Below are 24,806 nucleotides of genomic sequence, written 5' to 3' on the forward strand. Positions count from 1 at the left end.
GGTAAGGTCGCTCCGGTGTATTGCAAAATTATCTTTTTATAGCAATCCAAATTGCGCTCGAATATAAACGAGCTCAGTCGTCTATATATAGACACATTCAGCCTGAAGTCATGCGTCAATTTAATATCAGTTTCTATTTATAACCCGGTTTAATAAATAAATAAAAAAGTACGAGTCAGCCCTTTGTTTGCACATACAATGCAAGGAACCACTCGGTGTTGAGAAACAACCATACGCAGAGAGGATTTTTGCGACCTTAAATCATAAGCTGACATTGCAATAATGAAACTCTCCACCCCTATGGGAGCGCTGGTACCACACCTCCGACGCGGCGCTGTGAGCGCGAGCGACGCCGCGACACGTAACTTCACGCTCTTATACTCCTGCCACAGCCGAATGGTAGCACTAAACGGGCAGCCCGTCACTTTCTCAATATAGCCTGCAGTCAAAGTTCACTTTTTATTTTAACTCGTGTTCAGCTTCTGTGGATTTACTGCTTTTCTGAATCAGATTTCTTCTTGCATCCTAAAACTGGGGAAACTTGATAAAAACGTTTTTCTAAGGAGCGTGAAATTCCTCGCCGCAGTAATTGGTAAGAGGCTTTTAAGCTTAATTTCAATTGGTCTGCTCTGCACAATGAAACAGCGATCGTGATTATCGAAACATTATTTAAATAACGAGTCACTTTTTAGAAGATTATCAAAAGTCAGGTGTGAAAAATAAAATCTTAAAATATAATTTGGGTGGAACTTCTTAGTTTGCCTAACAAGTTAGCCTGCGTGCGAAAAAAACACGGCGTAGCCTATTTAATGGACCTACATAGTGAAGTTCTGTGTCGTTCACCAGTGTGCAAAACATCTGTCACCATTCACGTAACTCCCTAGCGAGTCAAGGCTTAGTGTAACTATTTTAAAAGGATGTTAGTTAAACTGAGAGCACACTCTTAAATAGCCATGCATGCTTTTTAACTGAACATACTGCCATCATTTTTTCCTTTAGTTGTCCTTTTGGTCGCGATAATTATCATCAAATGACATAAGTACTTTGACTATATATGGGTCGAACTTCACTTTGAGCTATGTCGGAAAGGTATCATGATGGATAATTTGTGTTAAATTTCCCTTCCATGAGAGCCAGAGAGAGCAAGGCTTACTGGTTGGAAGCCATAGTTTCCAGTGGTACTGGGGGGTCACGGTCACGTGACCCTGCCATTATGGCACATTGGGGCCAGTCTTTGAGTCATTTGCGCCTTGGTCAAAACGATCGGGTTAATGGATGACACGGTTTCAGTGGCATCTTTTACAGCCTTGGGAGTGTAGCTGGAAAATGCCCGAGTGACCGAGTTATAACCTACTTTACTCGGAGTGTTCTAATAAATGGGCACAGTGTCGCCTTTATTGTTAATGATGCCTTGCGTAATCGTGTCCTGTCTGCCTAGGACATCAAATGATTCATACGATAAGCTGTTGGCTATTAAAAGGTTCGCGTTCTTTTCTTTACTTGAACGTCTGGCGTTGCTTTTGCTTGTCTGGGCTCTGCAATGTCATTGTGATTGTTTGATAATAACTCCATCGGATCCGGAACATAGGCCTGCGCTACTCTGTCAGAGTAAATGTAAACGTCCTCAGAGATTAGCCTATATAAGCATAAGTACAGCTGTGTTTTACATATAACGTCGTTTCGAGGTTTTTTTTTCGTACAAAGGGGTTTAGTGAGAGTTTAGGGGTAGTCGAAGGCGCAATGACTTATAGACTTGGCCCATGTATGCATTTTGTGTTGTATTCAGTTATTACTGAATTAGGTATCACAAATGTTTTCATATTGACTGTACTTGTAAAATTGCGATTTTTTTAAATCATCCTTTAACTTAAATTAACAAATCTACGCATCCGTCGTTGAGTACCGTTGCATTGTGATGATATGCACCGTAAGGAACATTTGGGTGATATACTATGTGTTTGCGGCAGATGTCTTACCGAGTACTGATGCACATTAATAACAAAAGAGACTAACGAACATTTTAGACCTGCAGAATGCGTCTTCGTGCCTTGCGTATTACTACCACTTGTTGGCGACAGAGACTGTTTTGCGCAATTGTTGATTCTCTGTCCTGTTAGTAGATAATCCGTCTAAGTACATTTTGTATTGAAGTTTCTTTGTTTCTTATTTTAGAAACCGATGTGCCTGGATATTGTGGGAAAAGGTGCAATTTACTGGCGCTTTGTTTTCTTGGCGTCTTAGGAAATAGTTGTTCTAGAAGATATACAGTTTAAAGTACATATGAATAAAATGACACATGGCTTTGAGCTGCAGCTTCTCAGCTTCGGAACTCTTACGTCGCCGAGTCTGTGTGTTTTGCCGTCGTTTTACTGCATCCGTGCTTTCAACTTACACGCAATTGACAAGATAAAAATCTCCCATCCTTTGTGTTTTCGAAGCTTTTGAATAAAGCCTTTGTAGTAAATGAGGTAGTGGAACGCGACTAGACGACATACAATGACAGACGAAACACAAAACAACTCTTTCGAGCGTCGTAAAAATAATGTGTGTTTTAATCAGGCTGCAGTAACGTGATTCACGGCCAGCGATGCTATTTAAAATGTTAGCAATCCAAGAATGAAAGATCAGTGGCTGTTTGCGTCAGCATGCGAAAAGAGGAATGCTGGACACCTTGTTCTGTTCATTAATGTCTAAAGATCGGTTTAAGAAGTAGAGCTTCTACCTAATAAACTACGGCTACCACAACATTACGTTTCAGTCCAACGCTTCTTCACCACAGAGCTGTCCTGCCTTCCCGAAACTGTCACTGTTTCATTAAATGGCAAATATAGACGCTTAAAGCGCCCACCCCACCAATTTGCTTTTCAGTTAAGCACAATAATTTAACTAATCTACATTCAATGTTTTAAATACAACGCACGAGTTCAATAATATTTGTATTTGTACTTGCATTAACGTAATTTCACATTGCAACACGGAACGATAATTTTTTTTGTAGATGATCTATGCGATACTAATTATGAATGACCTGGAATTGTAGGAATGGGCAGGAAGTATCGTATTCTTTGGCGTGGTGAGCCTGTCCTTCTTTTGTGTGATTGGTTCTCTTTGACAAAGATAGTGTGGGAGAAAGAAAGTGGGCAGAGCTTTTTCTCCACGTGGGTGTACTGGATGAGCTGCCGATTGGTTAGTGGTTACGATCATTGCTCAATTGTGAGTGGTGATAGGCTAGAATGGGGAAGGTGGGCGGGCACCTTATGCCACTCTGGGTGATACTTTGTAACATTCTTTATTGTTGGTTTTTGCATTGGAGGTGCTTTGAGTATGGGTACGCAACTGGAGAGTTGTTCAGCTCTAAATCTATAAGGTTTTCGCAGTCTAGTACTGATCTCTCGCTACTACTCCGAGCGTTGGAAATAATTATTATATATATATAAAAATCTATAATATACGATTGCTACGGATTTTTGCTTTTGTGGAATTGGCTTGCTGCAAGACGAACAAATGTAAAATTTTTTGAAGGAAATCTGTTTGTAAAAGCCTTCATGTTTAACTCTGGCATCGAGCCGCCTCTGTAGCATTTTTAAATCTGGAAGTGGGAACATATACATCGCTTTGCAGAGCTAGATAGCGAAGATTTTTATTTTTGCTTCAACTAATGATACGTGCTAACCCAATGCGTACTCGTATTCCGGGAATACTTTGTAACTGACAAGAGGAAGAAAGAGACGTCGTTCATATCGGCTTCACAGAAAACGCAGATACACAGTACGGTCCGTAAAGTCAAGACATAGCAAGTGAAAGTGACTGAAATATTTTAAAGACTCCTTTTTCTGATCCATTAGAGCCATTTGGCTTCGAACCTGGTACACTAGCATTGTCCTTCCCCCATTCAACACAGGCTATCGAATGGACCAACATCCCACCGCCCGGAGCTGCACTAGTCGCGGAGCTCCGTCCTGCGAGGCCGTCTCAAGCGAGCCCTCCATGAATTTGTACATCCACTCCACGACCGGCACACGCTTTGAGCTCTCCCTTCCACTGGAAGAGACGGTGGAAGGACTGAAGAGGAGGCTTTCTCAAAGACTTAAAGTACCAAAAGAGAGACTTACTCTGCTGCACAAGGAAACGTGAGTGATCGTCCACGGTTCTGGTCCGACATGCACTTCTCGTAAAGCGGTGTGCAGATCACGCTGGGTTCCTGTATCGTTTGAAGTAATCGTTTGTTGCTATATTGGTCATATGTGCATATCAAAGGTCAGTGGATCCAGCGCAGTCACCCCATGCTTTGGTCACCCGGACATTGGGTCTGCATAGTTTCGTTATAAGTAGGCTAGCGTACACACAGATTTTAGGGAAGCGTTGAAAATAGAAGCATTGAAGTGAACTGGTATGGATTTTGCCTCTAGTGTTCTCTGGACTTTGACCCCCCCCCCCCCAAGGGTTTAGTGGAAAATCTCCAATATCCAAAATTTCTGTATTAGTTAGATCACGTATAGCTCGGAGTAAATATTTTGATAAGGACTAATGGTGGTGTGTAGAGTGTCGGGTACACGGGTGTGCACTTTCATTCCAGATTACTGAAGAGGTTCGGTGGCAGGAAGGTTAAGCGGGGGTGAGGCAGCGACGCCGGTAGCGTCTGCTAACCTCGGGGCTGCTTCAGCCTCCCAACGCAAAACGCCGGCCGATTTCACGCAGTTTTAAAAATCTTTAATTAGACGAGTGCAAAATCTGTATCTGTGGGTTTTGCATACCCTGCATAGACTACATTTGCTTACGATTGGCTGCACTCTTCCTTCCAGTTTTCGCGGACATCGCTCATCAAAAATCACTAGTACGCTTCTTTCCTTACTCATTGTATCGCATTAGCTGATGCCATTAACCCCATATCGCGCAATTCACAAGCTGGTGTTCTCACCGTCTTTGCGTACCTTCGGTACTTTTGAAATATTAACAAAATGCTGCTCTTATCATGAAGCAAATTCAGTTTTTTTAGCGCGGAGATTCTAGGACGATCTGTAAGTGGTTTCACTGATGTTTACCATCCGTTTAAACTGTTTTGATCCTGACAAATTTAGTCCAGTAAAGTCGTGCAGTGAGAAGGTTGTGTTAAGTGAAAGGGAATCCTTTGTCGTTTGCAAATGACGAACTGTCGCATTATTTTTTTCTCCCCCTTTTCATAGCTGAGCAATTTAATATCCCCTCAAGTAATCACCTGAAAATCGCATCATCTTTTAAAACAGACAACCGATTTTAATCTTCTTTCCCCCAAATAGCTGCCCTTAAGCAAAGTGTTGGGTCCCTTTGTTCAGCCGGAGGTGACATTTAATACAGACGTCCACGGTACAGCACGAAAAGGTCTTCTGCATTGATTTGCGTGTCTTTTAAAATTAAATGTATTCTGACGCTAACGCATAATGACATTTCAGAGATGCATAATAAGCACAACCTTTAAAAATCTGCATTTCGCACTTCTATTTAAACATTAGTTACAATTGTATTTCTGCAGAATAAACGGTTTAGGCAGTTGTTACAAAGTACCGAAATATTGTTTCTACATCCAGCTGCTAATTTTCAAATTCATTTCGAATACATATTTTACCGTAAATGTCCTCCCTTTCCCACGCAATGCAGGTTAATATAACATATGACCAAACTAAGTATTTTGGTTGTATATTTTGACTTGATTTAAAGCTCGTTTGATCAAAAAGGAATAGCACGTATACACGTAGTGACGCGCCAGGAATAAATATTCTTAGTGCGTAAAAAGAAAGCGGCTCGGATCACACCATTGCATGCAGGAGTGAGTTTCGCTGATACCAAATGCACAGCACAGTAACTCCAGCTCTCTAGATCATAGTAGCCAGTGTTTGATTTTTGCTTCGTCAGTTGATGTCCTGTTCTTCAAGAGGAATCCGCAGTTTATGTGAGGGTGTGTTAGCGATCCTAGCCAACAAAAAACACGGCGGTTTGCCCAGACTGCTACTATACTGACGTCCGAAGTGAAGCACTTGACTAAGTATGGCATCTATTCTTTCTCTGCTTAAAAAAAAGTGCTTACCGAACTTACTGAATTACTCTTCTAAGACATCACTGTTTTCGTGTTCAGGCAAAACATAACTTCAAAAGAATTTTAAACCCCTGTCACATGAAAGTCTGTGAATTTCCCCTGCCTCAAACATTATTTCCTCTCCGCTAGTAAATGTTTCTTGTGTATTTTGCCGTTGTTTTTATTCAATATGCGCAGGTGCTGCTGAATATTTTGAGATTAATTGTCTTTTTTTTTCTCCTCTGGTTTTCATCAGGCGGCTCAGTACAGGAAAACTCCAGGACCTGGGCGTCTCTGATGGGAGCAGACTTACTCTCGTACCAACTGTTGAAGCAGGCTTAATGGTAAGCAACGCTTCACTGTGCTATGATGAAATGTCACCTTACTGTCATCTTGTTGTGACACTCTTTGCACAAGGCCTGTCCGGTAACCAGTTTGTTTTTGTGCCCCCCCCATCGTAGTCCCAAGTATCAAGACCGGAGCAGTCTGTGATGCAAGCCTTGGAGAGTTTAACGGAAACTCAGGTAAATGGGGTGTTTATTTATTAGACATTGTTCTTGCCGATACGATCGTCTCTGTGGTTGAATTTGTGTTTTTAAAAAGGATTTCACAGCGTGCACGTTTGGTATTTCAACACTGTACTGGCAGCACATACACACCTGTACAAAGCAGCTGGTGAGGTGGGGGAGGGGGGGGCAGTTTGTGCTGCTCTCATGTGTTATCTCGGTTGGGTTTAAGGATACGAGAAGGTCTGGTTTGTCAGGACGCTGCATCGTGTGACTGTTGCGCAGGTATCGCTGCAGCTGTCTCCATGCGTTAACAGTTCTTGCCTGTTATTCATCCCGACCGACTTCTATGAAGCCAAACCCACCTCTACGTGTATATTTCGGGGATAACGAAGGTCCCCAATTCAAAACGCCATGGGAACTGAAGACTGCCTCGCATGTTTGTCTTGCATGTTTATTTTTGAACGCATGTGCTCTTAGCACGAGAGGAACGTTGTTAGTTGAATGCATCGCCTATACGCATTTTTTTTTTGCAGGCGTTAATATGCACACCATACCCTCAGCAGCCCGTGACATTTGCCGAGCAGGTCACGTGACTTGTCGTTTTGATCAATTACGAGGTTGTTAAATAAATTGACATTGCCCCCGATAATGGTGCTTTTAAGTATGACGGTTTCTTCGGCTCTTTTTCTTTGAAATGTATACAAACGCAAAGCCCTGTTAGAGGAGGTTGTAATTCTGCAAACTGAAATCAATATTCATGTTGTAGGGTCTGTTTCCTTGAAGTATTACTTCAAAGGTATATATTTTAAGCATGAATGATTTCAAAATACAATGTCAGCGTCTGGGGTGGCCTTGTGATATTCTTAACCTGGATATCCTGCCTTTATTGTGTAAGCAGTAGAGTCGGTGATGATAGATGACTGTTTGTCAGTGCAGGAGGGAGGGGGGAGAAATACCCTCCTTAATTATGTGGATTGCCCAGCCTCACATCTCCTCTTAAGTGCGGTTTCTGGGAGAGACGGTGCTGAATAGCTTGGAGACTCTTCTTCTATTGGCCAGTCTTTCTCAGTCCAGTCCCCAAGGAACCCCAGACAGTCCACGTTTTTGCTGCCTCCCAGCTCCTGGTAGCAGAAATATGGGCTTTCTGGCAGAGAGCTGGGAGGGAGCAAAAACGCGGACCGTCTGGGGGTCCAGGAGGACCAGGTTGAGAAGCACTGCTGTAGGCAGCTGGCTCCCACAGGCAGCAGCAGGAGGAAGTGACAGTCGTGAGTAAATCAGAAGGTATGACTTCCTTCGCTCGGGTTCGCATTTTCTCAAGAATGTACGGTATTGTCTGATGTTGTAATTGAGCTTCCTGGTGAGTCATTCAGAGGCTTGACAAGAATAAAAAAAAAAAAAACGTATCGAGGGAAAAAAGCAAAAGCTTAAATGCCAAAATATTACCGGGCTTGTGAAATGAAAATGATGGGTTATTTTTGGGTTAATTGAAACGTTAATTTAAAGGGGAAGGAAAATTAGACTTGTGAATGGCTTGTAGGTCATGCCGATTCTATAGTGTAATAGATGTATGGAAATGTATACGGAATGAGTAACCCAGGAAAATATCGATACAGGAGTTTTTAGCTTGTGTAAGGGCACACCCAGGAGATATCGAGAATCAATCAGAGCTGGGGGGCTCTTAAGAGGGGTCTTCTAACCGAACAGATGCCCCAAGTTTCTAAAAGTGGCAAGGATAGTATGATGGTGCGCTAGAGTATGGGAGTGTGGCTATTCAAGCAAGGCCCCCCACCCAGAAATCTGTTTTAATGGCTCCTCTCTCCAGCGTGGGACTGAGATACTGAGATCAGGTTCTGTGTATGGATGGGTCTTTGCAGAATCTACCTCGATAAGCCTGTTATCAGCATGAGGTGGCTGGAAGCACAGATGCAGGTTTCCGGAGTGGGATGGATCCATTTCGGGCGTCTCTGTTGTAAGATAGAAAGTGTTGTGCGGATAGGGGAGCCTTGTAATTACTGCAGGGCACCACCCCCCCCCCTCCTTTTCCCGTGTTTCCGCTTTTTTGTGTACTCTGTAATTTGCGTTGCGTGGTTGCAAGCCTGGCACTGCTTTCTAGGTCTCTTGCCATGGCATTAGATGGCATGAAAAGAACAGGGTGTGGGGAGTGTTTACCAGCACAGCACCTGGGCACCAAGGAAAATGCACGTCTGCAGCCTTGGGTTTGGGGGGGGGGTGTTTCTGTCGTGATAATCCAACGTTTGTTCTTCAGCTGCTTAGCAAACACCTTCTTACCAAAGCGAGTTCGGCTGAAGCACTGTAATCTAATTATACAGATGGATGTTTACTTAGTCCGGCATCCACTGGAAACTCAAACCTGAAACCTTTGTTTTTTTTGTGACAAATACTTTCACCCCTCCTGTCATTTAGGGAGGAGTGCTTTGGGTGCTCATTGACCTCCAATAACTGTTACAGACAATATCGGAGAAACAGTGATGTCATTAGTGTTGGCAAAAACAAGCCCCCTTAAATGTATAAGCAATTTTTCAAACATACTACATTAAGGTGTAAGTCTCTCTAGTGTCATATGACCAGGAGAAACCCCGTAAACTCTTAAACCTTTTCCGGACGGCTGTTTGCAAGAAACACGGGCTGTACACCATCGGCTCAGAGCTGCTGTGAATGAGACTTTGTCCAGTTCGTGTAAGATTACGAAAAGGAATCCAATTGGATGAGGTCACTCTCAGTCATGACAAATGTAGTTGGCTGGGGGGGGGGGTTGGGCAGCGTCTACAGCATTCATCACTTGCTTTCAGATTGTGAAAGTGAAATTGTTCGTTCTTTGTCTTTTTATAGCACCATTTGCTTGCCCATTGGGTAAATTAAGTGCCGTTCATATGCCACCCAATCGAATCCAGCCATTCCTGTGCAGCCTCCCCTTATTCCTGATCTGTTGCTGATCCTTATAACCAGCCCACCGCTGTTTAGACCAGCATATAAACAAAAGAACTGCAAGCCGAAGGAGGACTATGATCCCTGACAGTGGCTGTAACAAATTCTTTTGTTGATCCTTTATTTCAGCCTAGACGTCTTGACTGCCCCTCAGAATGAACTATAGTACTGAATTCTACAGAGGAAAAACTGCCGGTTCTGTACCTTCCTGTGTTGTGACTCCTTGCCAGCTTTGCACCATTGAATGACTCTCTCCCAACATGGGACTTGTCGTGGGGAAAACGACCCTCGCTGTTTCTGCCCTAAATCATCCCCGTTCGAGAGTAGAGAGGTGTAAATTTTGAAGAGGAGGCTGCCAACTGGGTAAACTGTGAATTCCACAAGCAACTTCCACAAATACCCATGATCTGATGGTCTCTGGTTCAAATCTCGAGTAGCAGAGTATGTGGAAGAAAGGCCCTTAACACCAATTTTTCCATGGACCCTGCTTTCATGTATTTCACTTTGGATAAAAACATCTGCTAAAATTAAAATTTTAAATATTTGATATAATTTTTTTTAAACAACATTGAAGTGTCCAAGCCTGTACAAGTCGCTTCCTAGATGGCACTGGAAGATTTACTCTAGAGGCCTTGGGGTTAGATGTCATCGGAGGAGTTTATCAATAGTTAAAAATTGAGAGTTAGATTCAGAATACGTTATGCCGGATTAACGTATAAATGATTATTTTTTTTCGTCTGGTCCTTTTCCAGGTTAACTGCTAAGACATCAGTGTGCGTAACGCTTGGTCATGACCCGGCTGCGTGTCTGTTTGTTGGGCCGTGTGCTGCATGCTTCCGCGCTGTGCGAGTCCTCGGCCGTTCATCGTTTATCTTTAGACGTGCTGGTCGGCTGGGCCCTGGTGAGTCAGGGATTCCTGTAAGTGCCCTGAGTGCCGGCACTTTCCTGGCTGGAGGGAGAGGCAGCGCAGAGTGAAGATGTCCTGTGACTCCCGGCTCTCGCCAGCTCACCCTGATCTCCGACGGGGGTCCGCCTCTCATTAAAGCCCCTGAACACTTTAATCACTTTATTGAAACAGTCATTTGGCAAAATATGTTTGCAGGATTTGAAAATGTCACGTGTCAATGTTTCAGTCAATAGGCGTCGCTCCCCCCCCCCCCCCCCTCCTCCAATCCTCCACTAGACCATTTGTCTGTTTTTCCCTCATCAGTTTTGTTAATCTGCTGCTCTAACACAATTGGAAATCTTTGGTTCTTAATAAGATTGAGCAATTGGCAAGTGGGAGAAATCGAAAGCCATCTCTGAAGGCGATAGATCAATACCCAAGTAAAACTGCAACGGCCCCGGGCTCTTTCTGCGACAGCTATGTCATAGCATGCATGCATGCGTGTGTGTGCGCGTGTGCGCCTGTGCTCTTCAAGCACTGACGCGTCCGAGAGACCAATGTGCTTTTCAGTCTGATGTTGTGGCTCCTCTTCGACTTCTTTGTGAATTTCCACACGTTAGATCGCAAAGATGGCCAGAAACAGGCTCCTCCCTTTTCTGGAAGGTTCGTTTAACGCCTTCCTCTCGCTCGCATCGGACGTCGAGTTTATACGGCTATGCTTTTCAAAAGTCAGGGCCTGCTGTTTGTAATAGCACTTAAGCAGGCCTTCTGAGAGGCCTGCATTCATCCTGAACGGCTAAGCTGTATATCGTGACCACCGAGGCCTTTCATTCGCTGGCTCCCTTTGTCATTCAAGTGCCGGGCGTCGTGACTGGAGGCGATCCAGGAAGAGGTGGGGCAACATGCAGAATTCACCATCTGAGGGCTCAGTCTGTAATTAAGGCAATTAGAGCAGCAAAACTAAGTGGGTGTGTCACCCTCGCAAGTGCTGAGAGAAACCACGCTTAGGGGCTACCCCCCCCCCCATATACATTTAAATCAGGTCTGGGGTCAAAGCATTTGTTATGTTTATTATTAATGATTGTCTTCCATTGTCTTTCATCCCTGCAATGGATGTACTTAAGCAGTAAATAAACACTCGCATGAGTCTGTGCTCATGACGCCTTTGAAGGATTCGAAACGAATGCAAATGTTGGCTTCATTTGTTTTGGTGCTTTTCGTTTTTCATTGAGTAACTGCCATCAGGTTAAGTCGCGTCTCATCTCACCGTCGTCGCGGAAACGCGGTCAGAGTTTAATTAATCCTTGCGGATCAAAGGAAAAAAAAAATCATTTTGCATGATTTGGGGTGGGTGTGTGTGTGTGTGTGTGTGTGTGTGTGTGTGTGTGTGTGTGTGTGTTTTGATTATCACACGGATACCTGGAGTGATCGAGAAGACACGGAGCGGCAGATGTCTGGCTGAAATGCTCGTCCTTAAAGTGGTCTTTCATTAAATTATTTTCCTCCTGTAACATATAAAACCTGTAAAGTACAGCTTCTCCCTGTTCCTGCCGCGTTTTACACGTGGCGCCCATATATTTCTCATCACAAGACAATTTTATTCTCCCCAAGCAAAATACTAACTCTGATTTTCATTTTAAAGGTTTTAATTTTTTTTTTTTTTTCGTAACTAAACAGGCGAGTGAAAATGCAGGTTCAGTGCGGTTAACATCTGGATCCTGTCTTCCGCCTTTTTTTCTTGCACTGGATGAGAGTGGGTTCGAGGCTATGCCTACAGGTAGCTGGAAGCGGTGCTTTGTTCGGCCTCCGAGGCGTTAATTAGTCGAGGCTATCCTGTTTGGCTGAGCACCTTCTCCACAACGCGTCATCGTTTCATGTTCTGACTGCTCCGCACACCTGCTTAGGATCGGCGAATCACACGACAGCAGCGTGTCGGCTTGTGCTCTGCTGACTCCTTTGATTTCTGAGCTAGGGGGTGGGTGGGGGCTGGGCAGCTGGGGTGGGTCCCCCGCCAGAGGGTTATAGGTGCGTCCAGGCTGCAGGTGAGGGGGTCTGTTTTTGTAGGCATGCTGGAAGATGCCTGCTTCCCCCACCCATCCTCAGCCAAAGGCGATCTTTCACCATACGGGGCATGTCGAGACAGTCACCGGGGACTTCCCGTCGACTCGTGACGCGTTTTCAGGTGTTCTGAGGTTCCCCTGGATTCTTAGTGTTGCCACGAGTGATTAAGTGGCTCCCCAAGGGCTTCCTCAGCAATTGTCTGGTGCCTCTGTGTATTAAAGCAATAAAATATTGAAAATGATTATGATTTATCAATTTGGGGCTTTTTTTTTTGTTAGGGTTGTGTAGCATTTGCAGACCTTTTTAAATGTTCTGTAGAGAGAAGAAATCCACACTATCTGCTTATTGTTCCTTAATGAAATAGTGTTTAATTTAAAAGCAGGTGGTCTTCTTTGGGTACTCAGATATGTCTCCTCTCTGAGCAACACCCCTGTTAGGCTCTCATTCTGGGGACTCTGCACGATGAGGAGATCTCCTCTGTAGATTAACGTATAGCACGTAGCCTCCTGGTGATCTCTGCAAGTCATAGGGTAGAGACAGAGTGTCTGTCATTCACTGTGATTGCTACCTTCAGCAAGGCAAGCTCAGGCAAGGCAAACAGATGAAGACGTGGTGTTTTACCAAGTCCCAGATCTGCAACCTTGGAGCAGGAGAATAGCTACCGATGGCTTACTGTAGGTTTTACTACGAGCTCAGTGAAGTTTTTGCTTTTAAGGAAATGCTGTTTGTCCTCGTGGTCTCGGTCCCTCTGACTAAGGGAATGTTATCCTGGGATGTGTGGCGGGGGCGGTGAGAGGATTTGAAGGGGAGCGTGAAGCTCGATGTCCCTGGCCGTTGTATCCCTGAGAGGGAGAGGCCCCCCCCACTCTGCGTGTGGCCCCTGCAGTGGCTTCAGTGCAAGGAGTTCCTCTGAGATTACAGGGCAGTGGTGTGTTGGAGGCCGTCACAAGCTTAATTAGATCTTTTAGTTTAGATCAAGATTACTTCGGTGGGGGGGGGGGCGTTAGGTGTTCTGAGCCCCCCCTCTGCCGGCCTGCTGCTGTCCCCTGTGTCAATAAGGCACTTCATGCACAAGTGGCCAAAGGTCACCCCGACTGCAGAAAACTGTCGGTCGATGGAAGAATAAATAAGCAAAGGACTTGGGGGAGAAATGATGGAGGGCAGAACCTCTGCGATTCTGGGGGTCAACGACAGGTCAGAGTGCGCCAGCGCAGCGCAGTGCATTGTGGGTCTGCTGGGAGCACTTTTGGCGCATTCCTGCTGGAAGAATCCGCTTCCCCAGAAAGTCGGCTTGGCTGTGCTTCATGCGTGTGTTTCTCTAATTTTTCGTGTGTCTGAATTGTGTCCTTTTGGGTCACATGACCGTCATCAAAAATAGCGGCGTTTAGCCTCCCGCTGTCCTAAAATCCCTGTCAGTCCCCCGTGATCCGGGGAGTCCAGCTCTCACCCAACTTCCAGCTTCCGAAAAGATCGGCAGCCCCGAGCAGCTGCAGCAGATAGCCGGACAAGCAGGGATTGTTGTGCCGGTTCTGGAGCCGGACTGACTTAAGCTCCCTGTGCAGCTTGTTCCAGATTCGGCGTGGGGGGGTGGTGCTTCAGAGCTTAGTGGAGCAAGCCCTGGCTTCCTTCCTGGGATGCTCCCAAAAATGGGCAGACCGCTCCAGATCCGGCATGGCTGCCAGAACAATTGGGTATTATGCAGCCTGCGGGGTGGGTTCGCGGCCCGCATCTGCAGCCGCCGGGCCAGAAGGCCGTGCTTTGTGTGCCTGCTGAATAGCGGTAGGGTGCAGGGTTGCGGCTCGTGGGAGGTGGGGGGGGGGGGCGGGGTGATATATGGTTCTTCCTTTGACCTGCTTTTTACTTCATTGCTTTCCTACTCCATTGCATCCTCACCATTAGCGAGGCGGTTACAGCATCGGGCTTAGACTGCATCCATGGGCTTCTACTCTGAGCTTAGCGCTCAACTCTATCCTGGGGTCTATTTTGGGGTCCAACCCCGACACCGGTGCCTGGCTGGCTTTGCTTTCGTGCCTTAGTGTTGCTGACGCTCTCTTAACGCCGCTCTCCTTCCTGTGTGCAGGTCAGCGACTTCCTGTCGGGCCGCTCGCCGCTGACCCTGGCCCTGCGCGTCGGCGATCACATGATGTTCGTGCAGCTGCAGTTGGCAGCACAGCAGTCCGGGGGTCAGCAGCTGCAGCATCGGCACGTCATCGCCCGGGGGGGCCCCGAGACTGCAGGGGCGTCCGCCGCAGTGCCCGGCAACAGTGGAGCACACGTGCGGCTCCCGCATCACCCCTACCCCCACCCACATGCGCACCCCCCCACCCTCCCACACACCCCCACCCTCCCACATGTCCCCCACCTTCACCCGACGCCCGTCTCCTCGGTCAGCCCCTCAGCCTTCCCCGCTTCCAGCCCGGTGCAGGCCATGCCCCCTGCCTACCCATCATCCTCTGCGGGCCAGTGCAGTCCCCCTCCCCGGCTCTCACCTCTCCCCAATGGACTCCTCCGCTCTCACCTCCCCCCGGCTGTGAGCTCCAGCCCTGCCACGCCCTGCCCTGAGGTATGTCTCTCAGCTGGAGTTTGGGGGGGGGGGTGTTTAAGCATGTGATGCCCAGTGATTGATTACCTGATGGCCCATCCGGACGGTTCATCCGTGTCTAGCCGCAGCTCCCTGCATGTACCCCCCCCCCCCCCCCCGCCCCGATAACTGTAAAAGATGTTTCCCATGAACTGCGGTGACAATGCGCGATCAAAGAAGTCACACGAAAGTCCTGCCAGTGTACCTGTCTTTCCAAAACGGCCGCCCTCTGCCAGTCCTCCCTCTAAATCCCCCTTGTTGTGGCTTTCTTTCGCTTTCTCTACGCCTCGCGGCCCCCCCGCCACCATCCTGCGTCGGCCCTTTTGTACCTGGAGCTTTGTGACAGTCGTGTGCCCAGATATGAGTTCACCCTGCTGCAAACGAGAACAGTGACCCGCTCTACCCCACAGCTGCGCCTTAACTATGTCGGTTTCTGTCCCAGCAGACTAACTGCAGTGCCAAGGCCCCCAGCAATAGCAGCCCCCCCAGCGCACGGTCCCGCAAGCCAGGTGCCATCATCGAGAGTTTTGTCAACCACGCGCCCGGCGTTTTCTCAGGAACATTCTCTGGTAAGCAGGGGGCATGGGTGCTCCTGGTGGCCACTTGGCCCAGATTTTTACCCGCAACCCGAACCTCTAGATGGGGCCCGACCGGTAAAGCTGCCCCCCCGTTTCCCCCAGGCACCCTGCATCCAAACTGCCAAGACAGCAGCGGGCGGCCGCGGCGGGATATCGGCACCATCCTGCAGATCCTCAATGACCTCCTGAGCGCCACCCGCCACTATCAGGGCGTACCCGCCTCTCTGACGCAGCTGCGCTGCCAGACCCAGTGCGGGCCGCCCTCGCCGCCGCCCTCGCCCCCCACACCCGGGCTCGCCGGCCTCTCCGCCAGAGCTACCTCAGTGCCTGCTCCCAGCCCCGCCGTTCTGCACCCCTTGGTTCAGTGCCAGAGCCAGATCCACATGTGCAAACCCTCCGGTAAGTTCCCACTCCTCTGACTGTCAGGGAACAAAGTGCACTGGGCGGGGCACCCTATGGCCAATTCGGAGATGCCAGTCTGCATGTTTTTGGAAACCAGGGCTTAATGGGAAGCTCATGGCCACAAAGTGGGGATCCCTGACTTGCCACTGAGTCACCATGACAACCCTGGAATGTTCCGCTTCGAATTCCCGAGTCACATGTCTGGGGCATTAAGGGTCACGGACTGAGCTTCCTGGTGGGGTGTCAGATGGCCTCCATCTTTGTTTCCCGGGGCTATTTCAGGCCTGCGGTCAAAAGGAAGGTGTGGAGTGACTGAGCTGGACTTAAAAAGCCTGGGGGGGGAGGAGGAGGAGGAGGAGGCAGAGGGAGAGAGAGAGGGGAAGCCGAGGCAGGCTGGGAGATTCCTGTGTGGGTGAGAAGCTGGGGTGGGGGGGCTCTTGGGAATGCAGTGGCCGAAGTTCTACAAGGCGGTTTTGTCAGCTTGTGGACGGGCCCTGTTCCCCCCCCCCGGTGGGAACCCAACCCCTTGGGGGGGGAATTCATTTCTGAGACAGCACAGGCGCAGAGGGGGAGGGGCACGGTACATGTGTGCGACCCCCGCTTCCTGAACGTGACACGTTGATCGCCATGTGGGGGAAGGTGAGCGATTTTATATAAAAGCACAGTTCATGCGTCATTCCCAGGCTTAGTGATCCCCTTCGCACCGGCGGCTGTGATTAGCATTAGGAAAATCTGTGATTTGTTTCAAGTCCGACTCCTTTTGCATTACGCTAAAGTGTGCGGCCCGGGAGCCCCACCCCCCCACAGACGAGGAAGCTGAAGAGCTCCTTTTTTTGGTCGCTGCTTGTGTTTGTGACAGGTCCACGCACTCCACATAATGCCTGCCTATTTTCCTAACCCCCCCTGTGTCCGAAAGGTCCCGCTGCCCCTCCCCCACGCCCTTCTCTCCAGTCAATGGGCCGTCCCACCGTTTCCGCTGCCGCGCTCCAAAACTCTAACCTCATCTGTAAAATGCGCCTCGGCTTTCCAAGTGCAGCCTTCAATGGCCGCCTGTGTTTCCCCTCCAACTTTAAATAGACAGATTTATACAAAAATGGGAGCGCTGCGAGAATGCTCATTGTGTTATCAAGGCGAGAGCAACACAGAACTGAGTGTCCATTCATAAAACCGTACTTTATATCCGGCCAGCTCCTGCCCACAGATTAATTGGTTCTTCCTCTGAAAACAAGAAGTATTTGAGCTGGGGATGCCGTATTTCAGCTTACATAACCGTGTCTGGAGACGGCCTTCTGCTCCAGTCCACTGCTTGCCTGCTGATTATCTCTCAGCAGTGACTTTTGTTTTAATGTTAGTGCATATTTAACAGGTGGGTTCGAGGTGTCGCCCCAGAATGCTCCACCTTTTCGGCGGTTGGATTCGATGAATTATTTCCCTATAGATACTTTGCTCCTCAGTGACGTTATCAGCTAGTGCATGCCAGTCGGCACCTTGCACGGCTGGGTACGAGCGTCCGGCCACCTTTATCGCCCGTCAGTCAGAACAGGCGAGATCCAATCTGATCTTCCTACGCGTGAGTAAGACCATGACGCCATGGCAGTGGGGGGGGTGGGCGGTTGTGACTGGGGAGTGAATTCCTGTCCTCCTCCCCCGGCATGGTCCAGACCATTGTTTTGCCAGCCTGCCTGGGTCATGGAGTCATGGAGGCTGCGAGGATCAGGAAACCCCTCTGGCTGTGCTTTGGGGCCTGGAGCCTCACAGCTGCCGTCTTCCACAGGCGGGGGAGAGTACCCTCAGTGGGACCCCACCCCCAGCTCTCCTCGGTGTGTCAAGTTGGTTTAGCTCGGCCTAAGGTTGAAGTGGGACAATGGAGGGTGGGCCAGTATGGTTAGGAGGTCTGGGGGGGGCGTCTCCTCTTTTCACCACTTGTTTGAATGCCCTTGGGTATTTTGGCCCACCCCCCCACCTCCCCGATGGGAGCAGTCATGCTGGGACGTCGAGGCCCCCCCGCCTTTCTGTATATAAATGTGTCTCCGCATATACTCTACCCCTGCCCCACTCCTCGCCTTTTCTTGGGTTTGCCTGTTGTGTTTGTCTCCGGTTCTCCATTCTGTCCTGAATTTCCCAAAAATAAAGAGTTGAGATGGATGAACAAGGATCGCATTGTGTGGCCGTCTCTCCTGACAGCTCTGTACCGCCTTTCACTGGCTTGACTCCCATTCCCCCGGGAGCCACAGTTTGCTGGGGGGGGGGGGGGCACTGCGGACCTACCTCCCGATATCCGTGATCCGGACCAGAGTCGATTCGTGTCTGTTAGCTTGTTGAGTCACAGGTCCACAGAAGAGTTTTAGTGTTCAGGAATGAGGTGTAAAGGTGTGTTGGGATGGGGGGTTGAAGGAGCTTAGAGAAGCTGGGGGGGGCAGGATGGTGTCAGAAGAACATCCCTTGGAAAGTGAGTCGCTGGAGTCGGCTGTCCGCTTCTACGGGAAGATCGCTACCCTGACAAACAGCGAAAGCCGCAAGACAATCACCAAGGAAGGGGAGGCAGCCACTAATTAAGCTGTGCTTGAAGGGAATGGCGGCTAAGGAAGGCCTGTTTAATGTCCACATCTGGAGCACGACTGTTGGGCGTGTTGTTGTCGGAGCTTGTTGCGTGTCAGGCGATCCTGAAGACCCACGAAAGAAAGCCACATGAAGGCGGTGACTGGGGGGGGTGGCTGGCTTTTTGAAGAAGGCAGGACAGGTATTTTTTTGTTAGAAGACTGGCAGTTTTACTGTGGCTTGTGATGTTGATGAAGTGGTGGTGGTGGGGGGGGGGTTGGCGTCAGGCAGTACTTTCCTGCTCTCCGACTTCAGCGTTAATCTCTGTCATTAATCATATTAAATTTCCTCCTCCTCTCTGTGATCATAAATGGACTTGGAGTGTTGCCACCTCTGATGCCTGCGATGCGTCTAAAGTCATTCCCGGTTCGTGCCATTCTGCAGTGAAGACCGGAGATCCGCCTTTAAAAGGATGACGGACGTTTGCAGGGAGGGCAGCCCGGCAGTGACACGCCATTCATGATGGACCGATGAATCCACATGTCGGGTCACAGGTGTCTCACCGCTAGCTAACTCTGCTGTCAGAGTAAAGGACACCTCCCGGGAGGCAGAAGTGGCAGAAAGCCTACGGTCGCTACCATCTTCCACCCGGGTTCAGGAGCTGATGTTCTGGGCTGTTTCTTCGAGCACCCACACTGCCTTCTGGGAATAGTATATATATTCTCGTATATATCGTATTTTTTTCTAGCTCCACACTCTTCACAGCTGTGAATCTTCTTCCCAGATTTTCTGCTTTTTTTCAGGGCGAAAAATTAAATGAAGCATTTAATCACTGTCCGACAGCCTCTCGAAGGCACCTGATAGTTTTAGTGGAGAGGAGCCATTAAATTACTAGCTTTAGTACGATGTGGGCGGAGCTTAAGTGGGGACGACCTTTCTCCAGACGATTGAGATCCCGGTGACTCAGCAACATACAGCCTTTTCCGGGCCGTGGCCAAACGCCAGGCCGGCACTAAGGCGGGCATTCGTGAGGCACGGCATTCATCTTGTAACGCCTGACATCTCGAAGGTTTATTTCTGGGCTTTCGCTGATTCGCGCAGAGCTGGTGTTTATAGGTGCCGCTGAAATCTCTGCCGTCGCTGACTTGTCAGCTCTAGGATGTAGATAATTAGTGTGAATTTGAGTTTTGCGGGGTGGAAACCAGTGGCAGCTCCTGTATCACCCCCCACGCCCCCACACTCCCCCATTCCTTTACCCTTCGCCTTTGGCACTTTGGGGCAGATACTCATCCCTCCTGCTTGGCCCTCTTAAGAGGTTTTGCCCTTCCTGAGGCCCACACCAGGGAGCGGCGGCTGGCAGGGCTGGGGGAGGGGGGAGTGGGGCCGACACTCCCTGCGTACAATTTCCATTCGCTTGCGTTTTCCATCGAAAGCCAATACGGGCATTCTCGCCCATAGACGGATGGCTGCGCTACAGCTGAGGCTTAATCAATAGCTCTTTTCATTTCGCCATCGATCGACGGTAAAAGCCGCGTGTGCGCGTACGGGTGCACACGCGCGTCCCCGCCACAGAGATGGAACACGCCAGAACGCATCGATCCGGCCCAGCTCTTATTTAATTAATTAATTCCCAGGTAGATGCTAATGGTGATAGCTATTCGACTGCGGTTCTTTTTCCTTCCTTTGATCCCTCTGAATATATTTATAAATGAAATTAAAGGCTGGCCGTGTGTAAGAGCCAAGCAGGGGGGCCGTAACGGTGCCCCCCAGGGAGCAGTTATTTCAGGGCCTCGACGGCTCGGACGCCTCATTGCAGTTGTGCTGCATCTGTCCCTCCTCGTCTGGGTCATCGAATTGTCACTTTTTACGGAAAACGGTTCGACCTGATACCTTTTGTATTGAAGTGGTGCTTTTTCTTTGCATTTGACAATGAGGAAGTACGAGTGCAGATTCCTTTAAAAAAAAAAAAAAAAAAAAAAGAAAGAGGAACAGCAGGCGATGTCCTTAGACCAACCCGCATCGGCTCTGCGCATTCGAGTCCACGCTCATCTCGCAGATCAATGCAACGGTGATCAGGAACGGCCAGAGATAAGGGACAAGAGAAGGCTCTCTCTAACCCCCCACCAGAGGCAGACGTGGGGCCCCGTTAGCGCCCTGTATAGATGGAGGTGGGGAGGCCACTGATGCCACTGTCATTTTGGACTTATTTTAGACTCGTCCTCAGATAACACTGACAGGGCTCCTCAGAGGAAAGCGTCTCCCCTCCATACCGGGATGCTGCAGGCATCTGCCTTGTCAGGCCTTGTGCTTTTTATGGGCCATGCGTGCCGCTGCTGCTGATGGGAGGGGCCTTCCATCTGACCGCCTTTCCATCTCTTCCCCCCCCCCCCCCCCCCCCCCCCCCCCAATCCCGGTTCCCCAGGCGACCGGCTGCGGCAGACGGAGAACAGGGCCACTCGCTGCAAGGTGGAGCAGCTGCAGCTGCTGATGCAGCAGAAGCGACTGCGGAGGAAGGCCCGCCGGGACTCGCGTGCCCCCTACCCGTGGCTGTCCAACCGCAAGTCGGGCCGCAGCAACAGCAACAGCAGCGTGTCCAGCGATGGCTCCCTCGACCTGGACTTTGACGACTCGGTGTGGAAGCCCGACGTCAAAGCCGACATGAAGTCGGAGTTCGTCGTGGCGTGATGGAGCAGCGACGGGGGCAGGGGACGCCAGTCAAAGACCATCCACATGCATTAAGAGACGAACCTACTTTTCATTTTTTTCTTTTCGACACCTGTGACGACAGACACGCAGCAGAAATGGTTCGATTTATTCTTTTTGGTCGCGGCTGGCCCTGAATCTTATTTTTAAAGATATTTAAAAAAAAAAGGATTGCCTGTACTTTGACATCTACTAAATTTAAGAGACAGATGTGTCCTGCCTTACAGAAGCTAAACACGGCGCTCTGCAGTGGTGGAAGATCTCTTTTTTTCCCCCCTATTCTATCAAATATTTTTTCTTCCAAGGAGAACAATGACTGGAAAAAAACCACATGTGACTCTGACCGGGGATGGGAAGAGGCAGCAGTGTCCCCGTCCTGTACCGGGGCGAGAGGACGGCCCCCCCTTAGCCATCGCGGTATCATTACGGGCATTCCAGCTCTCACACTCACCAACCTGAATTAGGTTATTTTTACGAAGGCATCTCCTTTTGTTAATTTCCCCGAAAACAGATATGTAGCACTGTTCACGAAGCATTCAGGTGTATTACTAACAGACAAACAAACAAGTTGTTTCATTTGCACTTTTTTTTTTTTTCCCGGGGTTACACGTGGGTCGTAGATACGAGGGGAAGACGGGAGGTCTTGGGTGGATGGATGGACGGACGGAGGAATGGAGAGAAACAGGACTTTGAGAGGTGGAACTCTGGACCTCGAAAGCATTCGTCAAACCGCATCCTCACAGATTCAGGTTATAAATAGGAATGATGTGTAGAGTGACTGATGAAGTGCTTTATGAAGCTTATTTTGGAAGAAAAATTTGATCTCTTCGGAAGCCATTAAGCAGATATGGCTTGGCTCAAGCCATCTTGTAATGAATAGTTAATGGGTGATATATTTAATGTATTCAATCTTGCCCTGCTTTTGATCATGCTTTTTAAACGAAGGGGAGAAATCCCCCATCAAGCCAACGCCCTGGTGTACGGTCCAGGGTCCAGTCAGATGCCCGGGACTGTCTACAGGTCTTGGATGTTGTGCTCTTGTATGTGTCTGGTTTACCGGGGGAGGGGGCGAGATCAGACTGATTCGCTGTCTTAAAAACATTCCCTTTTTGAAATCCTCCAGCATAATACCAAGAGAAATGATTTTCTGTCTTTAGTTTGTTTTTCTTGCACAGATACCTAACTGCACCCCACCCCCCCCTTCCTCCCGCCCCCCTGGAAGTCTAGGGAATGAGGGTATGAGTGGGAATGAAAATGTACCCTGTTTTCTTTGGAGTGACGTAAATAAAGCCACACCCTACCCTGTACTGAGATTATGCCTCCTACCCCCCCCACCACCACCACCACTCACAGTACAATCACTCACCATCATTTACAGGAAAAGAGGCTCACAGTTCCTGGTCGGGTCCGGCGGGAATCCCTTCTCGTGCCGTTTAACTTTCTTATCAGATGGGACCTTTGAAAGGCAAAACTGCTGCTACATGGGGTGTTTTATTTAAAACAAACAAAAAAAGACTCTGCATGTTAAAGTGAATTATCCTGAAGCCTTCGCCGAGCTGGGAGGGAGGCCGCGTATGACAGGCTGGTCTTAAGAACTACTAGTAAAATGCATGACTTTGAATCGTTTAAGAGGGGAAAACTGTGCCATTGAGTATATATATATATATTTCTTTTTTGCAAATTGGGTCTCTCTCTCCAGCAGTCCTGCTGCGTCTTTTCCAAAGGTTAAGAACAAAATGCTGAAAGCAGTGAAATACGACGGGACTTTTTTTTTTTTTTTTAAACTCCAGTGTCCAGAGAAGACCACCTCACCACCTTTGCCCTCTGCCCCCTCCCGAGGGCCGAAACCAGCCACGTCTCGACCTGCCGGCCCTCTGTGGAACAGATCGAGATGATTGGCGATGTGTGTCTTGTGGGGCGGGGGGACGGCGATCCCTTCCCCTCCGAGGACTCGAAACTCCGCCCAGGAGTGCGGAAAGCCGAGGCTGCACCGGCGAGACGCCTGCAGTGAGAGATTACGCTCGAAAGGCGAGCCCTCCTCTTTTTGTTAAGTGGCCTTACCTTTCGTGAACTGCGACCGAGGTTTAAGGGAAGAGGTGCAGAGATTCCGGTGTATGTGGGAGAGAGAGAGAGAGAGAGAGAGAGAGAGTGAGTGAGTGTGTACCCTTCTGTCGCTCTCTGTCACTTCTTGAAGCTGCAGCAGTGTGTTATGTAAAGGCTTCAGTGCCTTAAAGATATGTCACCCTAATGCCATGAGATAAACGATCACTTAAGCAGATCCATTGTAATGATAATCCATGCCCAGTGACGCTCAAGACTCTGATGGCATTGAAGGACTTCTGTTTCACTAGAGAGGTATTTAACGTAGAAGGTGAGAGCGGGTCAAAAGCAGTTTTTTTTTAAATTTTTTTATAATTTTCACAGATGTGGAATCTTGTCGGTCCTCGTCTTCCTGTTTCTCCATATTGTTCCCATCATTGTTGAAGACAATTTTTGTACTGGGGGAGGGGGGGGGGACCCACTCTGTCGCGTCACCAACAAACTAAAGAGCAGCACACATGCAAACACGGAAAAGAATCCCGCGGTGTTTTGACTGCCACGCGTGGTCTGGGGCTGCCCGCGGGCGTCCTGGGGAGTCGACGATGCGCTTCCCGTCGCCTCTGGTGTCGTGTTTCATGGACATTTTTCTCTTTTTTTTTTTTTTATAAACGTGTGGAATAATAGCTGTGTGCCTGACTTAAAAAATGTAGAAGTCGCAAAGGTCAAAGGTGAAGGCATCGCTTGGAGTGTGGTTTGTTTTGGGGGGCCGGGGGGGGGGGGCGCACAGACGGGGGTGGGGGGGTGTTTGCAAAGCAGTTCGTTGGCAAAGTTACTACATGTTCAGATCACCTCATTTAAGTTGCCTGTTCTTGTAGCCAATCATTTAAATTACGAGTCAAAATACAATTTGCAATGTTCTAGCTATAGACCAGTGTAGCACATGTGACTGTATTAATTTATGAAACCAAAATGGTAACTGTGAATTATGTATTTCTTTGTGCATCTTTTTTTACGTGGGAGAAGGTGGCCTAGCCAAGGTTAATGCAATGTCATATTTAGTTCTTTTTGGTGGAATATAATGGAAATCATCAATTAAAAAAAATATAAAAATATATTTTTTTTCTTAAGCAATACATTTCAGTGTGACTTGTGATAGAACTTTTTTCTTTATTTAGGTAATAAATTGAAAAGGAAAAAAACCTGTTATGAGGACTTGAAATGTCTTTGTTGTGCTGCCTCTCCTGTGTGTTTGACTTGTGATTTAGCACAGATCAGCTAGGAGATGCTTGCTTCGCAGAAACACACACACCTGTGAATTATGTGCGCCCCGTCAAATACCGAGAAGGCCTTCCATCTCAATAAATTTTGTATAATTTCTTTTATGCTGATAGTGATTCTGTCTTAATATAAACTCAATATGCAACATGTAAGAAACTCTTAGGGAATGCTTAGCATGGACTGTTTATATGCATCACTTTAGCACGTTTGCGGTGGAAAGCTAGGTTCCATAAAG

The 24,806-nt window shown here is 48.3% G+C and overlaps 1 protein-coding gene across 3 annotated transcripts; it reads left to right on the forward strand.

Annotated features, from left to right (window-relative positions):
• The first annotated feature begins 285 nt into the window (after window positions 1-285).
• LOC125708692 (midnolin-like) lies at window positions 286-22,560 on the forward strand. 3 transcript variants are annotated; one of them, XM_048976426.1, is made up of 8 exons: window positions 286-592; window positions 3,902-4,130; window positions 6,306-6,393; window positions 6,511-6,573; window positions 14,532-15,014; window positions 15,475-15,601; window positions 15,713-16,009; window positions 20,973-22,560. In XM_048976426.1, exons 2-8 carry the CDS (start codon window positions 3,910-3,912, stop codon window positions 21,233-21,235), a joined length of 1,542 nt encoding a protein of 513 aa, XP_048832383.1. In that variant the 5' UTR covers window positions 286-592; window positions 3,902-3,909; the 3' UTR covers window positions 21,236-22,560. The 3 variants fall into 3 exon arrangements, with proteins under 3 accessions (XP_048832383.1, XP_048832382.1, XP_048832384.1); XM_048976425.1 differs by lacking the exon at window positions 286-592 and having other exon boundaries at window positions 2,612-4,130; XM_048976427.1 differs by lacking the exon at window positions 286-592 and having other exon boundaries at window positions 2,612-4,130; window positions 15,478-15,601.
• The last annotated feature ends 2,246 nt before the right edge of the window (window positions 22,561-24,806 follow it).

This window comes from Brienomyrus brachyistius, chromosome 15, assembly GCF_023856365.1.
Source record: "Brienomyrus brachyistius isolate T26 chromosome 15, BBRACH_0.4, whole genome shotgun sequence".
Classification (NCBI taxonomy): Eukaryota; Metazoa; Chordata; class Actinopteri; order Osteoglossiformes; family Mormyridae; genus Brienomyrus; species Brienomyrus brachyistius.

Coding starts and splice junctions, on each gene's coding strand:
- LOC125708692 (XM_048976426.1), top strand. CDS start 3,910: ATGGACCAACATCCCACCGCCCGGAGCTGCACTAGTCGCGGAGCTCCG. Junction 4,131..6,305: donor ACTCTGCTGCACAAGGAAAC/GTGAGTGATCGT, acceptor GGTTTTCATCAG/GCGGCTCAGTACAGGAAAAC. Junction 15,015..15,474: donor CTGCCACGCCCTGCCCTGAG/GTATGTCTCTCA, acceptor TTTCTGTCCCAG/CAGACTAACTGCAGTGCCAA.